Source organism: Gadus macrocephalus, chromosome 5, assembly GCF_031168955.1.
Source record: "Gadus macrocephalus chromosome 5, ASM3116895v1".
Lineage (NCBI taxonomy): Eukaryota > Metazoa > Chordata > Actinopteri > Gadiformes > Gadidae > Gadus > Gadus macrocephalus.
Genome location: NC_082386.1, coordinates 7,976,809 through 7,994,308, shown reverse-complemented (window position 1 = coordinate 7,994,308; position 17,500 = coordinate 7,976,809). Strand labels below are relative to the sequence as shown.

Here is a 17,500-nt window from a genome sequence, read left to right as displayed (position 1 = left end):
AATAATCCCCCCCCAGATAGGGATATCCTGATCCCAACAATAAAAAAAATACCCTATACCCCCCCCCCCCGAAACTAAACTTAGATGTTCAACTCACACTATGAGCATCAGGCAAATATTCATACGTGTTCCACCTGCACACATTTAAATACAGATGGAGCATCGCCCAGCAAGGCAGCCCATTAAACCACTCCCACTCCCTCTCATGCACCCCCAGCCCCGGCGCTCCCTCTCCATCCCTACCTGCGAGCAGAGGTCCTGGGGCTTGGCGGGGCCCAGGCCATGGGGCATCTCCCGGCAGCGAGTGGACAGGTTGAGGATGGCGGTGGCAGCCATGTGCGCGGCCTCCATGTCATGGGAGTAGTCGAAGCTGCTCTTGCTGCAGGTGCTGCTAGCGCTGCTGCCTCCTCCTCCTCCTCCTCCTCCTCCACCTCCTCCTCCTCCTCCTCCTCCTCCTCCTCCTCCGACACCCCCTATTCCCCCTCCTCCTCCCCCTACTCCTCCTCCTAGTCCCAGGATACCCCCACCGCCTCCACAGCTCAGGATGCTGCTGTTGCTGCTGCTGGGGGCGTAGGTGCTGGTGGTGCTGCTAGCAGAGCTGGAGTTCTTGCAGTAGCGCTTGGCTGTGATTGGGTGGGGGAGAGTGGTGCACAGGGGGAAGGGGGGGGGGGGGGGGGGTGTAATTGATTAGTACCCAACAGCAGAAGTACAACTAATGAGTCGGATCAGACTCGAATCAGGTTGGTGGAGAGAAGGGCTAAAAGCTAAATAAAGTTTTGGCTTTATAGGCATAGAACTTTCCTCTACTGATTTTTGTTTTCACAAGGGGTCTGGCTACTGTCAGTTAATTCAGACAGAGTTTTAATGGAAATGCATTAGGGCTGCACATAACCACTGTACATTTTCAGAACAATAACTTAAGTCTGTAAAATGGGAAATAATGAAGGCCAAATACCAATGACAAGTTAACAGAGCCCAAAATGATGAGGGCTTTATTTGACAGTGTGAAAAATGAAATCATAAAATCCTGCCCAGATGTCACCTTTTGCAATCACTGAAGATATAAGCAGCATTTTTTTTATTAAAATCTTGACAAATTACTTAAAACTATGAACAAATTAGCAAAATCAATCCATTATCAAAACTGTATCTACATCCCAATCCATAATGATGAATAATCGTTCTCAGAGTCATAGCCAAAAACACCAATCAGGCCCCCGTACCGTCATAGCCCTTTGGCGAGGAGTCCCGGTGACCGTGGACCTTGGGCGCGATGGCCCGCTTGCCGTACACGTGCTGCCCGCCTCCTCCGCCTCCTCCGCCCTCGAAGGCGCTGTAGTCGAAGCTGGTCTTGGAGTACTTCTCCAGCTCCTTGGCCAGGTTGGATCGGGGCGTGCTGTTGCTGGGGGGGAGAGACATCGTTCTGGTCAGCATCCTGAGGAGACTCTTAGTCCCTTGCTCATATTCGGGAAAGCCATGATTTCTTCTCCTTTTCTAATTGTTTTTTAAATAATGTTATGCATGGTAAGTAAGCCGAAATGGGATCTACCTCACAATCACATGTAGTTTTCTCATCTCTAAATGCAAAAATGCTGCTTATCAACCAATGAAATGAAAGGAAACGAGGTGGGGAGGGGGGATTGGGGCGAGTGGGATGAGGCGGAGGGGGAAGGGGAGGTGGGTTTTTTAGGGGGATGATTGATGAAGCAGGGCTGGTTGAAAGGGGGGTAGGGGGCGGGGCCTTTCTTACCTATGTGAGAGACTGCTATCATTGCAACACGAATGTTGGCATGCGGTTGATAAAATGATTATGAAGAAGGATGTCTGTGAGGTTGTGGGTGGTGGGTTAGGGGGTTTAGATCTATACAGGCCATCGTGGTATGGATCCATTGCACCTTCAGGCAACCCCAATCAGGGCGCTAGCCAGGGTTCGGAAAATAGCAAGGTTCGGGCGCGCGGGGGGGGGGGGTGCTAGGCTCACGCACAACCAACAGATGTCCCACACGGCGGACACAAAGGAACAAGCCCCAACTGAATTGAGCATTTACTCATCTCGGAGAAGTTCTCATCCACAGATTTTGCATGCAATTGTATTTAGTTTCTAATTATTGTTTTTTATCTCCAGAAAAATGACAGAAGTCTGAGCCTCAGTGACGTCATAGCTGGCTGCAGGCAGGCCCCAATGGACATGTACGATTGCTTCCACTGGTTTAAACGAAACACAGGCTTCTATTTGTTCCTTGATGATATTGGTTAAACCCAATGCAGCATGTGATACATCTCGTTGTATTGGCCGTGTATTGGCTGGACACAGGAGATCACAAAACCAAGACAAAGAAAATATTGAATCCTGGTGAAAAACAGGGGAGAACAGCCAAACAACACCCTCACATTTTGAAAATACAACAACTTTTATGATACAACAAATGAGTCCATCCAGTTACGAAATAAAAGACAATCTTCCAGTAATAAGAGGAACAAACAAGGCCTTTTGGTATGTTGATCATGATTCACCACCAATGAAGAAGAAAACAGATTTGCCATGGAAGCAAAGGAACAGAGCGGGAACCTGTGTCTTTCAAACATCTGCTTTTCCTCATACAAACAGTTTGCTTGTTGATATTAGCGGGCGGTTTCATGCAATAATGCGGTGGTGGAGTGCAGGTGCGAGGTCGGAACCAAGGTACCTTAGGACTCGGTCTGAGGACTGGTTGGACTTGGGGCCTCCGTCACAGCTCTGATGTTTCTCCTGGGCTTTGGCTAGTTTTTCCGCTGCAGCGATCGGGCATCCCGATAGACTGAAAGCACACCAGAGAGGAGATTCAGGGCCGGTCAAAACGGAGGGCACCAGTCAGGTGATTCGACTGATTTAGGGGGTGGACTGTACTGCTTACTTGGCACACTATCTGTTTGAAGTGTGCCATGTTACAACATGCCAGAACCTTCTGTGGGTAGAAAAAGTCTCTCTGGTTCAAATGGGAAAACCATTGTTTTTCAAAAGACACTTGACCCAAAGCACCTCACTGGGAGTAGCTGATTTGGCTGTGTGGTGTATTGATATATAGATGCATGTAAATCGTTTTCACCATCATAAACATGCACATTTACATTTCTAAATGAATGTAAAACATTCACTTACATGACTTTCTTACTTCACATTAACCCATACATGCACACATACAATTAAACAAATACAATCCGCAGGCAAACATTGTAAGAATAAGACTGAATTAACTCACTGTAGGAAACACCACTACCGTGATTGAGAATTCTGGAAACACGATGTCAGAATTATGTCAAAAGATACTACGGTCTCCTGCTCTCTCCAACTTTGTGTGCCAGGTCTTAGCAAACATTTTGGACAATAGCCCCAAGCCAATGCACAGCATGTTCCTAAATAACTGCCAGGAATATCTTGATGTCTATAAATGTGCTGTGTAAGGGAAAATAAATAACACATTATATATATATATAAAAACTCCTCGGTATTTCAGACAGTTTATATAATGGACTGAGGCTGGCAAGCCATAATCTAGAATTTGTATGCCGAGTAGCAGCCTCTATATGATTATTTTTGCCGAGCCCTGCTGGCGCGCGCTTGGCGGCGGCGTGTAGCACGCGGCGTCGAAGGCATTCCGGTCCTCACAGGTCGACGCGCTGCTGTCAACGCGGCGGAGTGGCAGAGAGGTGCTAATGGCTGCCGCTATGCCCCTGACTCCCGGAGCATCTGCTGCGGGTGACACTCCTCCTTCACAGTCACCTCGCCCCTGTCTGACAGCAGCGCTGGCAGCAGCAGCTAGCAGCTAGCGCCACGCTGCTATTTTGGTCGTTGTCGACGTCCCCCCCTCTCCTTCCCCTCTCCTCCTCCCACTTCCGACTACACCTGACTACTCCCCCCCCCCCCCCCCCCCCCTATTTCCTACCACGACCGAGTTAGTTATATTATTATAACTAGTTCTATGATTATGTGATACAAAGAGGATTCTGTGGGGTAGTGAGGCACGGTGGGGCATGTTCCTTTTAATAGGGAACCTTGGTGAAGGAACAGGAACACGGATAGCGAAGTCGACGACGGTGTGCTTTGTCTCGCTCTTGATCTCTGATTGTTGAAATATGTATTGCCATCAAAACCAAACCGACAATCACCATTGAAACAACACACGAGAAACATGCAACAAATGAAACAAATAAAGACACAATCAGGCAACTTTATTGGACAAATCGGAAAGATAATCCAAGCATGTTGGTTCCTCCAAAAAAAAAAACACGTAAAACCAAAGAAATAAAAAAAGAGACAACAAAGGAATCAAAATGCTGCAGTCGACGGCCGAGTTTTCCTCCCAGATGGGACAGGGCCTCCACTCACCTTCGGTGGGAGTTTCTGTTGCTATTGACATGTCCGCGTCCCGTGCATCCGGGCGTGGGACACTTTAGCACATTCTCATACATAGCCAGAACTTGTGGCGCAGGCGGGAAACAAGGGAGTGAGAGACAGGGAAGGTTAGCAAGCCCCCACCACACAACCACACGTGAGCTCTATTAGTATGTGAAGCAGTTTGGCATTATAAACATCATTAGGAAATGAGCCAGTGTAAACCCAAATGACCTTTTCTTCATTTTAATGAACAGCCGTCTGAAAGGGCGAGCGAGGTGTCCCCCTCCACCGCACTGCTCCCACTTACCCGGCCCCTTCAAATTAGTATTCATGGGAACGCGGACGGTCATGAATAAAAGAAAGTCATTTAAGTCCAACACGACATAACCCGGCGAGAGACAGCAAGACGCTGTACATTTCCCCCCCCCTCCCAAACATGCAGAGAACAGAGTAGCGAGCGGCAGGCGATCATGCAAAAACCCCAGCTTCCCCCTAATCAATAGTGGTGGGCGCTGGTGGTGGTGCGGGTGGTGGTGGTGGTGCGGGTGGTGCTGGTAGCAGCAGCCTTCTCCCTGATAGCGAAGGCTCTGTTATCATTTGGACGTTGTTAGGAGCGGGGAAGCCCAGCCTTCAATAGCATTTACCATTAAAACAGTCCATAACTGTCTGCGGTCCCCCCGGCAACCGGCCAATTAGATTAATGATCTACGGACGTCCGAGAGGACCTGTCGAAGCGGCACGGGCTGGGGGGGCTGGTGGTGGTGGGGGGGGGGGGGGGGGGGAGAGGGTCGTCTGGGTGTCGCCGGTGCGCGATGGGGTTCAGAGCCCCCCGGGGCGTCAGCTCCATCATTATCACCCCCTTAAACTCTAACCCCCCCCCCCCCCGCTCCCCCCCTCTCCCCCCCTCTCCCCCCGTCCCTCCTCGTCATCCTCCCTTCATGACATGCTAATTAGTGTTGGGTGCAGGTAATTGGACAAGGCGCGTCACCCCCAACGTGCCGGGAGGCCCTGCATTATGTATATCTCCCTCCAGTTTTTTTTCCTTCTTTTTCTTACACGCACACACACACACACACACACACACACACACACACACACACACACACACACACTGCACGCTTTCTTTCACCACGGCGACAGCTGGAATTGCCCCCGAGGCCGCCTGATTGGGTCAGGGAGGGCTGATGGGGGCGGAGCCTAGCCTCTTCCCGCCAAGTCCATACACATATATATATATTTTTTTTTATGTTGGATGGCGCTACGGGGCCCCACGAACAGAAGAAAGCGAAAGACGAAAAGCACTGCAGCTGGAAAGGAAGTGGCGACTGCAGAGTGCGACAGTGTATAACATCCAGCCCCCCTCACACCCCACCCACCGCCCCCACCCGCCCCACGCAGGAAGGTAAACCGCTTTTAGAGGCAGAAAACAAAGCTCCGGGCGAGGCCTGATCCAATATTTGATTTCCAGGCGAGGAGAGGAGGGTGAAGCGAGCAAACGCAGAAGGGAATTAATGAATTAATGAGACATAATTTAATCGCCATTCTTCACATTTCCCAGGGAACAGAGCGCTCTTGCCGCACTGTGTGATTTTCCAAATGAAATGAAGCCGTTGCATTAATAATACATTGTCCACTCAGCTCGGCAAACGTGTTAATAGGCGGACAAGGTTTTTTTCTCTTCTTCTTGGTCTTTTTTTTTTTTCAACCTCACTGCTGAATCTGCCCCCAGGCGCTCGGATGCGAGACATACACACACACATGCACACACACACACACACACACACACATACACACACAGCACCTCATCCGCCCCATAACATTGCGAGGAGGGCGGTTGTGTGGGTCTGCTCGCCGGTATTGACCACATATTGACAGCACACATCCAGTGGCTGTCTGCTACTTGGTTGATACTGAATTTCTAAGCAGGGCTCTGTCGATATCTAGAGCTCCACCTGAAGCAGGTCACCTTCCAGCTGCACGCACGTCTGCTCTGCGTGCCTGTATGTCAATGTGTGTGTGTGTGTGTGTGTGTGTGTGTGTGTGTGTGTGTGTGTGTGTGTGTGTGTGTGTGCGCCCATCATCCGCTCGGTTTAAAATAAAACTGCAATGCAGAGTAAAATAAACAAAACATCAGTTTCGCCATCCTCCTGTCCTAAAGTAATTTTAAAGTTCACATGGGCTGGACCACAAAAGAGAGAGAGAATGTAACTTTTTTTTTTTTGTGTGTGTGGTGCAAAATGTACGGTACACTGGGAGGATGGTGTCACTTTCCCAAAATGTGTCTCCATGGCCAGAAGACAAAGAAGGGTAGGAGGATCACGGACAGCACATCCCTGGATCTCCAGTGACAGTTCATTTAATCCTGCCCCAAAAATACTCTTGGGGGCTCGCCCTCGCTCAAGGTTAAAGCTTAGGGAAACCTGATGAATTTACAGTAGAAACACTCGCGTTGATAACGCCCCCATCATTGCTTTGTGCACTAAAGTTGAATTATTTACTGCAGCGGACGTGAAGTGGAATTTAAATAGGCGTCATCACCGCTCTCCGACCCATTGGTATAGCCGGCTATGTGTGCCATATGGCTGCTCGCTGATGTCTTCACGTCGCAGCCTAATCACCTGAACAATAATGGGAGCCGTAGCGCTCGGCCACCATTTTGTTGAATAAAGTTTGTTAACAAACAGTGGGCTAACAACAGATTATAGAATAACAATTTTAGAGGAAGGAGGAGATATTCGGATCGCTATGGATATTTCTGGGAGAATACCAATGTTCAAACAGCTGCAAGGCATTAGGGTTTAAATAGGTACGAAGCCCTTTGTTTTGCAGCTCGTAACAACACCAAGTTTGATCCAAGGCAACTTTTAGTTTCCAACTCAGTTAATCCATGGCTCTGAGATAATAAATGACCCCATGCCGATTTATTTAGAAAAGCGTAATTCCGTAAAAAAGGTTAACCATAAAATGTATTACCATTTGCATATTTGACTGCTGCAGACCTAATGTTCAAAATGCTATGAGCAATTTGAAAACAAATTTGCAAAACAAAAAAAACCTTGGCTCCCATCGGCAAAGATATTCTGCTTTGAACATAGGGACCTCAGTAGAGCATGCAGCCAAAACATCCACCACCACCACAATCAAAAGCAACAACAGTAGGGGGGATATCAAGGACTTTCAATCACTGTGTCAATCAATCGGATGAGAGAGTGAGGGGTGTGTGTGCATTTGAGAAATCATTGATTCAGGGCGCTTGACAATCCCACACCTCGATGACACCCCATGTTGGACATAACAGCCTAAATTTAGATTGCACTACATGGGTACTTTAATAATCTCTGGGGAAAGATAGGGCTTGCACACAGAATGGATCATGGGATTTTTGCCTTCCGCCGTAATGAGAGGACTCAAGAGAGTTGTAGTACAGTTAAAAACCTTAATCAACGTAAATATCCCTTATCATTGGCTAATGAAAACGTTGTTATGCCAAGTCTCGCATGCAAAACTGTGGCAGTTTCAAACAAAACAATGTCTCCCCATCATGACCAATAATTTCACAAATATTTACAAAAAATTACCCCAAAAACAGAACGATGCACCTATGCTTCCAAAATGGAGGTGGTCATTGAGAGGTGGCGTGGCCATGTACAAGCCCTATTAAGTTTAAACAACAAAACTATAAAAACATGCTCATCAACCCCCGCCCCCCCATGCAAAGGACCTCCACAACATGTCACACAAACACACACACACACACACACACACACACACACACACACACACACACACACACACACACACACACACACACACACACACACACACACACACACACACACACACGTATGTTGCGCTAATCAAGAAATGGTCAAAAAAGTAAACACTCAAAGAGCCTTACTTTCTGGCGGGACCCTGTCTTTGTGGGGGCAGCCGGAGAGACTCCGGTGGTGCGGGTACAGGCCCGTCACGTGACCCGTGCCGTCGCAGCCCGGCGTCGGACATCGACTCTCCTTCTTATCTGCTCGGGATGAATCTGTGTTGGGTGTGCAGGGGGGAGGGGGGAGGGACGTCAGACACACCACGCTAACCAGCGGTCAGAAACATGCTATGTAAATGGCTTTAAAGTTTGAGTGGAATATGGTGGGAGTAACTTTAGCAACAGATTGGGTGCTTAGCCTAGCATAATAAGCAAACGTTGTTTTGCCAGGATTTGAACGAGTTGTCGGAAAGCTTAGCCTTGTCTCATGTGAGGGTCATCTTTAGGGTCAGTGCAAAAAAGTATCACTAATAGGCCAATACAATTAATCAACAACAGTTCTGCATTATTAATGCAGAGATTTGTTGAAATATTCACAGAAAATCTTTCTGTGTGATTATAAGCTCTTATAAGTAACTCCGGATGACACTACAGGATATTGTCTACCTATAACATTTGTTTGTCATGCCACTGCACCACACACACACGCATGCGCATGCACGCACGCACGCACACACACACACGCGCGCACGCACACGCGCACACACACACACACACACACACACACACACACACACACACACACACACACACACACACACACACACACACACACCGGATAAGATTGCCTTCCCCTTCCCAAACCTCATTTTGGTTCTCTCGAAAACCCTGCTCAGATAGAGTTACCACTGAAAGCAGTGATGCCCAACCAGTGCCAACTGGCATTGGTTTTCCATTGAAACCATTAGCCCTCAAATTACCTTTGTCTGGGCATCAAGGTCAAGCATTATTCTTGTGCTAATCATAGACTGTATAATTAACAGTCAATGCATAGTTTTTTACAATTTCTGCACCAAAATTGCAACAAGAATACAAGTGAATGTAGCATCCCATAAAACCCACTAAACTACCATAACACCTGCATGTGGGCTATGAATCTAATGGTACCAGTTTGAGCTCTTTCTCGGGTGACCTCGACTCTCTACTAGAAAATGACGCCAAGGATCCAGGACTATTTTCTTTTCATCTTTTAAAGGCAGGCCCTAAAGAAAGACAGACCACTAATTAAAGTTTTACAGGCTCCTGTAACCTACCACCTCCACCACGAGCTCCTAAGGCTGCTCCTTCACACACACGCACACACACACACACAGACACACACACACACACACACACACGCGCACGCACGCACACGCACACGCACACGCACTCACACTCACACACATCGCACAACAAATCCGCCCAGGGCTCCAGGAGGAAGATGAGCACAGGGCAAGGGAGGACGATCGCACACCGGGAGGGAGGGAGGAAGGGAGGGAGGGAGGGAGGGAGGGAGGGAGGGTGAGAGGGTTGAGGCAAGGTCAACGATGAGAGATGTCTGGGAGCACACCTACGCTCACATCTACATGTGCGTCACCCTGTAAAATCCGACGTCTGGAGCATTAGAACATCATCCATCAGTGAAAAGTCGCGGGGGAAAGAAAAAAACCTAGCACCTCATTATCCTCCATGGCTTTCATCTGTCTATGTCACGCCAGGCTCCATGGGTTGGTGCAGTATGGCCGAGTCATGTCTGCCTCCTTTGTCTGACGACCGACACTAACCGGCGTGTGGTTAAGTCGTAACGAAAAGTAGCTTAGCAACGGAACAAGGGCTTATGTAAAAACAAAACCAGCCGCGCGTGCGACACCCTGCAGCGGCCGCTGCCGTCGGATCGGATGTGGCGTATTTTGCGCCGCGTGCCGCCATGTGTCACCGCCAGGGCATGAACGGTTGTGTGTGTGTGTGTGTGTGTGAACACGCACACATTTTGGCTGCACCCACGGCTTGCCTCGATGCCGGCAGCCAGGAGGCTCTGGAGGCTGCCCCACGTAGAAGGCACATTAGAAAGCAGGGGATATCGATCGCTGCTGGGGGGACAGATTGCGCTTTGCATAGCAACTACCCCCCCCGCCATTAACATACCATCGCTGGATAATTAATGTGCAGTCAGTGGGTCTGCCGTTTGTTATCGGTCATCCTAATACTGTTCAATGTCCCCCCCGCCCATCCCCCTCCGCCTGGCCCATTGCGGTCTTCCTATTGAGCCCGCAAACCCGGCCATAAATCACACACAGGGTCCCTGGTCAAAAGGAGACTGCCACCATCCCGTCCCGAGGACAGATGTTATCTGTGACGCGGCGGCCCGGCGTCCACTCATTATTCTAACATTAGCCGGACAGAGGAGGGGCGAGCGCTGAAGTGGGGTGGCATTTAGGTTGCAATATGTCTACCTGCCGTGAGTCGGCTGGCATTTAAGGGCGAGGTGTGACGCAGCTCTGGGTGAGCGGGAGCATATTCGCCGCTCCTATCTGATCTCTGTCTTGGGGCAGCCGAGGCGTTCCTTCCGGTTGTGACACGTCGGGAAAGGGATAATCACCCAGGTGTTTAGCAAGGACGGCTATAAACAGATCGGCTGTAAATGCCAAGTCAGTGGATTCCGAGCCGTGCCTCTGTGCCCGGGCGTCCCGCCGCTGTGAGGAACAGGGACAGGAAGCGGGCGTGCGGTACACCCGTGCTGTACTGTACCACTCCCGGGACCTGCCGAGCAAACGCTACTGTCCTTTGTGGAACCGTGTTTACACGGGGAGGCTGTGTACAGCACATGGGCTCTTGTTTGGTGGGAGGTATCATTAGCCACAAGGAGGAAGCACGTAGACAATAATAAGCATATTTGAAAAGGCTTCCCTGTTTTCTTGCACAGAAGGGTTCCATTCCGACAGGCAGCCAGACAGCCTTTCTTTTTTCCCGTAGCTATTTTTCCGAAGTGCATTTTTTTCCGGGTTTAAAAATAGGCAGCTTTACCCCGTGCTGCATCATAGGGATGAGATTTGCGGTCCTAACAGGCCGTGCAGATTGCCATTACTTATGCCTGACAAGCCTACCCTGTGATGTTTCCATGCTGGCCTATTTTAACAACATAAGCTGATGCTGCCTCTCCTGCTGCTACCAAGATGTGTGTTTCCAAATTGGCTAAAAAAGCTTGTCCCGGGGTTATAGTGGGGTTTCCAGAATGTTCACGTGCATCGTCTCCTCTCAGGAATCCGAGATACTGAGCCAAAGAGGAGAAGAAATTACATTCTCATTTTTTTCGAAAATACAGTAAATATCAGCCTTTTTTTTTTCTACCTGTGTGAGCAGCCCCCCCCCCCTCCCCCCAAACCAAAACACAATTTAACATCAACTAAATCGAACCGGACGAGATTGTATTAAGCTCAGGGGAGCCGGTGTCGTCGCGGAGACGAAGACGCCACTCACCCTTGTGGTAGAAGGGCTTCTTCATGCCGTCCGGTAGCCGGGCCTTGCGCTCCACGCCGTAGCCGTGCCGCGAGCCGTGCTCCTCGTGGCTGTACCGCACGCCGTCCCGCCGGGCCGCCTCCGCCGACATCTTGTCCCGCATGGCCTTGGCGCGCTCCGACTCCATGGCGATGGCCTTCTCCAGCAGCGACAGGTTGCCCTTGGTCATGTCGAACACCTCCTCCGACCGGTCCGACGTCACCGACGTGGTGTCCTCGTCAAAGTCCCTGTGGTTGCCGTGGTAGCGGTCGTCCTGCGCGCAGCTGGCAAACCCCTTGGAGCGCGGGCTCAGCTGCTCCTCCAGCTTCATCAGGTTGACCATGTCCGAGTAGTTCCTGTCCAGCGTCCGGCGCTCCTCGTGGCTCTGCTGGAAGTCCTCGTAGCCCGGGTGGTGCTGGGCCGGGTGGTGCCCGTCGCCGCCGCCGCCGCCGCCGCCGTAGTGGCTCAGCTGGCCGTGGCCCGGGACCCGGTCGGCGCTCTTGGTCTCGCTGAGCTTCCGCGCCAGGTCGAAGCACTGGTTGCGCAGGCACTCCAGGCTGCTGAGGCACACCTCCTCGTCGCTGTCCTCGCCGCCCGGCCCGTTGCCGGCGGCCTTGGCCTGCCCGCCGGGGTGTCCCATGCCCCGCCCCCCCGCGTACTCGCCGTGCATCTCACCGTTCTCCCCGAAGCCGTCCCCGTAGTCCTGGCCGTCCAGGTGGTCGGACAGCATGGCGCCGTGGCCCTGCGCCAACAGCTTCAGCGAATCCACCGTCTCCCGCACCACGTCGCTGTCCACGTCCAGGCTGAGATCGCCCTTCTGCGGCACCTCTCCCTCGTCCTCCTCCTCTTCCTCCTCCTCCTCCTCCTCCTCTTCCTCGTCCTCCTCTTCCTCCTCCTCCTCCTCCTCCTCTTCGTCGTCCTCGTCTTCCTCCTCCTCGGCGCTGTTGGAGGAGTTGCTGTTCATCTCCGACTCGGTCATGGCGCGGTAGGCGGCGTCCTCGGCGATCTTGCCCAGGTTGAGCAGCGACTTGGCCACCAACTCGTCGTAGTTCTCGTACTCGTTCTCGTTGTTGTTGTCGTCCTTCTCCGGCATGGGGCCCTGTCGGGGGTTTCCACTGTCGGCGCCGTCTCTGTGGTTGCCACGGGCGACGTGGTTGCCTTCGCTTCCCTCAGCACGGCTCGAGCCACTGCTGCTGCTGTGGCTGCTGCTGCTGCCGCCGCCGCCGCCACCTCCTCCTCCTCCCCCGCCACCGCACATCAGATCGTCCCCTGTTGGGAGAAACAGAAAGAGAACAAATGTCTCGTAATTGAATTTGGGTTATTCTATTTTGCCCGTAAATCAGATTTCTGGGCATGGTCTGGTTAAATTGGATAAGGAACCCTTCGCTTCCCCCTAATAATTCACTTTCGAGTTTTAACAGGAGCTTGAGCACTGAATCGAGAATCAGCGAAAGGGAGTCACATCTAGTGCTCTGGACATGTTCCAGACAGGGACGAGGACCAGGAGGAATTATGAAACATCAGACTAAATGTATCATCCCAGGTAACCTGTTTTACCATAAACTGTGGAATATTATGAATAGGGAAATTAAGGTTATTATTCAAATGATTATTATCGGAGCAATAATTAGGGGGTAAGAGTGACTAGAGGAATATCTAATTGTATAATCACTGTTCCAAAGGGTGTTACTAACAGATGTTACTATTTCGGCAGCGACTGCTTCGTTTTGGATGCACACACACATAAATACAACATAGAGTGGCTCTTCAAATTGGAGGAAGAATCGCCAGTCCTATTTCTGGATGAACGTTAAGACACTGAGAGTTAATCTGCAACAAGATGAACCCCCCTGTCACTTGCCCGTTCATTGTCATCGAGCCGAGACCCCTTTTCATTCAATCGAGAGGATCTTAAAAGTTCCTTTCACTGCCTAATTGATTCTGACATGCTGCAAAAGGTTGCCAAACCTCTTCTGTCTGCAATTTCAAGCACTCACTCTTTTGGAACACATACAATCTCAAGTGCACATCGCTCATTGTCGCCACACATGACACTTGCATTCCAGCAGTGGGTAGTCCACAAAAAGACACATTCTCAAATATTTTTGGAGAGCACAAGCGATTCAAATCTATTAAAATCTCACACACCAGAGATAATTATCAGTAATTAATACTTTCCAAGCTCCGCACTACCCTGCCAGTTATTGTAATGCTCGCACGAACAGAGAGCTGAAAAATGCCACGAAATGGCAACGACTAACAAACATTTGAAAGCTAGTATGTGAGTGTGTGCAGAGGCCGTATGTACCTTAGCAGCACACACGATGGGGGATGTTTACCATTCCACATAGATGAGCCAAAATGTAACAGCACACACACTGTACTGTGCACTGTAATCATAAACATCACCACTAACAGACCCACAGCACCCACACACACACGCACACACACATACGTACACACAAATACACACACACACACACACACACACACGCACACAAATACATACACGAATACACACACAAATACACACACAGAAACACACCCACACCCACACACACACACACACACACACACACACACACACACACACACACACACACACACACACACACACACACAGCAGAGAACCAGTGAACACAACCTAATGAGGGCAACACAAACGTCGAGCTTGAGGTGAGAGCTTTGGACCGGAAAAGGCTGAACAGTCACGATTGACCGGCCACATGTTTCAGCAGAAGACGGAGGAGGTGGTGGTGGTGGTGGTGGTGGTGGACGAGGGGCGAAGCCCTCTTACAGTTCCCTCCTGCACCAGGGGCTTTAATTTTGGATGGTATGAAACATGGCACAGGAAAGCAATTTAGAGAGCAATCAGTGTACACAAAGGGGATATGGAAGCGAAACAGATTGAGGCAGAACACAGCCATGGCCTGAATTGGCTTTGGATTAGCTCTAGAGCAATGTGCAAGCCACGTGCTGCTCACCACACCACCTCCATTATATGCACACGATTGGAATCAAGCCGCCCCCTCTCCTCCCCGGCAGCCCGAAACCTCTGTCTTTGGACGGATGACTAACACAGCGACGGAGCATGTGTAGAAAAGATTAAATAGCACGAGCATCTAAAAAGAAACTCAGTAAAATCCATATCGAAAGGGCAAATACGCTTAAATGATAACAACCTACAGAGTCCCTTAGGAAATTGTTCTTCTTTACTAAACCAAAGAGCAGGAGAGGTGAAGAAGCACAAAGAAACAGGAACGCCAAAAGCACCGGAGTGCAGAGTTGGCCCGTCAGCTAGCACCTCTGGTGCTGCTGCTAGGCTTCAGTCGCCATGACGGCGCCGACAACAACGCAGAGGGCGGCAACAGTGGCAGCTCTCAGGCTGGATGCTCAGGCTGGATGCTCAGGCCCCGCCCCTTGCTGACCCGAGGCTCTAATGAACGGCGGTGCAGCCGGAGATGCGTTCTCACGTCCAGACAAAGGAAACAGGCGGAGGAAACACTGCATCAACACTTTGGGGGGGGGGGGGGGGGGGGGGGGGGGGGAGTGGTGGTGGTGGGTGGGGGCGGTTGGTGACAGGGAGCGCCCAAACCAGGGTTAACACACTCCTCTCTCTCCCAGCCTCACCCTTAATTGGACCTGAAGGCACTGTCGGGTCCAATCGGGGATGCGGGGGTGCAACATACAGGATCTGTCGGCGAGAGACCTGCCAGATCCTATGTAGCGTCCACTTCAAGGTGTGTTGGTTGGTGGTGGGGGGGGGTGAGGGATAACACCAGCGGCAGGGATGTGTTTCAGATCCCACGTGCACAAATAACTAATAAACGCGTTTGCGTCAACCTGTGTCCAACATGGTGCAACGGTACGAAAAAGGTACTTATCGGTGAAAGAAAAGTGGCTGCTAAAGACCTCTTCCTCTTCTTAGAGGAAGGTAGAAGGTAGAAAAGGTAGAATAGCGGCAACAAGTGCGTATTTGTGCATAATCCATTGCCTCTCATGACTTTTACCTTGAGCCTATTGATTATTTCGCCTTGTGATAAGTGATATGTCATATCTGTGACTGGCAGAGTTCTATACTGCATGTGATGTACGAATGATGTGTTCATGTTCTGCCACAAGGAAAGAAGAGTCCAGTTTGAGTCTCAGTGATGATGCTGTATAACAGTGACACCAGGCTTATTGTTCTGATTACGTATTATACGCATGATATATAGTAGAGTTTTTGCATATGTATTATAATATAGGAAAGTGCCTCTCAAAAACAAAGGACAGGTTAAGATTCATCTCGATTGCCATTGAAAGAGTGTGGCATGAGAATAGTTTAAAGAGAAGGTAAATGTGCAAATGTTAATACAACTGTTAACTAAATAGTTAACTAATTCATTAATAAAACAAACCGTCTGCACATGAAACAAACGACATCAAAGAAATGAACTGTAGGAATAAAACATTTCATGCTCTAAGCTATTCAGTGAGGGCTTTTCATATACTTTGTCTGATCCAAAGGCAAACAAAGGTTCTGTTAGCTATCAATTTTTGAAGATACACCTTTCTAAGCCCTACGAAAATAAGGAACACTTGATAGGGCAAGGAAACATTGATCGACGTTGATGAAATCCCATGGTTTAAAAACGAAAGGCAACATCTTGTTAACTCATTGTAGATAATTTTTTTATATATATTTTAATGAAAGTACCCTGTTCCTATACATCTTTTATGTTTTTCTGTATTAGACTCTAATCCATACAGAAATGGGTGCAATCCTGCTTGTTGTTTTCCTTAAAGTCTTCAGGTTAGGAGGAGTCTTCAAACCCATTTTAAGCCAATCTTTAAGAGCCCTTTTATGCTGTCGTAATTATAAAGGGCAAAATTGAGAAAATGTAAAGCTTGCTTGGAAGACAACATGGTGCGACATGGGATGTTTACTTTGAACCCTCTGTAAATTCACTGGCAGAGTGACTCTGAGTTTTCTACTGAAGTAAGAGGTATTGGGTACAAACCTCAAACTCCCATTCCCTCCGTCTCTAAAGCCATGCAGGTGGGAGTATTAGGGAGCTGATAAAACACAGCATCTGTTACTCTGGCCAGCCTTCCTGGAGCAAATAAAGGCGACAAGATGCCAAAAACATCTTCCCTTTTTAAAGGACTGAATATTCTATTTTACACCCAGCAAAATGCTAATTAGTATACAATGGAAGTAGAAACCACCATCACCTTGTCGATGACTCCTGGGCTCTTCTTCCTCCTCCTCGTCATCCTCATACTCCACTTCTTCCTCCTCCTCCTCTTCCTCCTCCTCCTCCACCCTCTCATCCGCCTCCTCCTCCTCCTCGTCTCCTTGCTCCACCTCTACGTCCTCCTCTTCCTCCTCCTCCTCTGCGTCAGGCCCCCTCTCCACCTCCCCGGCCTCCATATGGGCATCGTTGTAGTCCGTGTACCCTTCCTCCTCCTCCTCTTCCTCCTCTTCCCCTTCCTCCTCCATTTCCGCCTCCCCCCTCTTCTTCCTCCACAACCGCTGCTCCTCCTCCTCCACCTCCTCCTCCTTCTCCTCCTCCCTTCTTCTTCTTCTTCTTCTTCTTCTTCCCGTTCCTCCTCCTCCTCCTCCTCCTCCTCCTCCTCCTCCTCTCCTCCCTCTCCCTCTGGGCCATCCATCTCCTCAGTGCCATCTGACTCGTAGCACTCCTCCATCGTGGAGTTGTCCATGGCGTCTAGGTAGTTGTTGCTCTTGGGTGAGGGCGACGGCGGCGGCCTGTCCAGCCCTTTTCTCTTCTTAGCCACGGGACAGCCGTAGACACTGCAGGGGGGAGATAAGGGAGAGGGCAGCCTGTTAG

General features: G+C 49.9%; 1 protein-coding gene across 1 annotated transcript in view; it reads right to left on the bottom strand.

Moving 5' to 3' along the window:
• The window catches only part of myt1lb (myelin transcription factor 1-like, b), a 36,528-nt gene extending 19,054 nt beyond the window's left edge, over nt 1-17,474 (bottom strand). The window contains 8 exon segments of the mRNA XM_060051981.1: nt 244-623; nt 1,224-1,402; nt 2,688-2,798; nt 4,367-4,457; nt 8,274-8,408; nt 11,649-12,935; nt 16,884-17,223; nt 17,226-17,474. Coding sequence (XP_059907964.1) covers nt 244-623; nt 1,224-1,402; nt 2,688-2,798; nt 4,367-4,457; nt 8,274-8,408; nt 11,649-12,935; nt 16,884-17,223; nt 17,226-17,372 — 2,670 coding nt within the window. The 5' untranslated portion in view covers nt 17,373-17,474.
• Nucleotides 17,475-17,500: the final 26 nt, after the last annotated feature.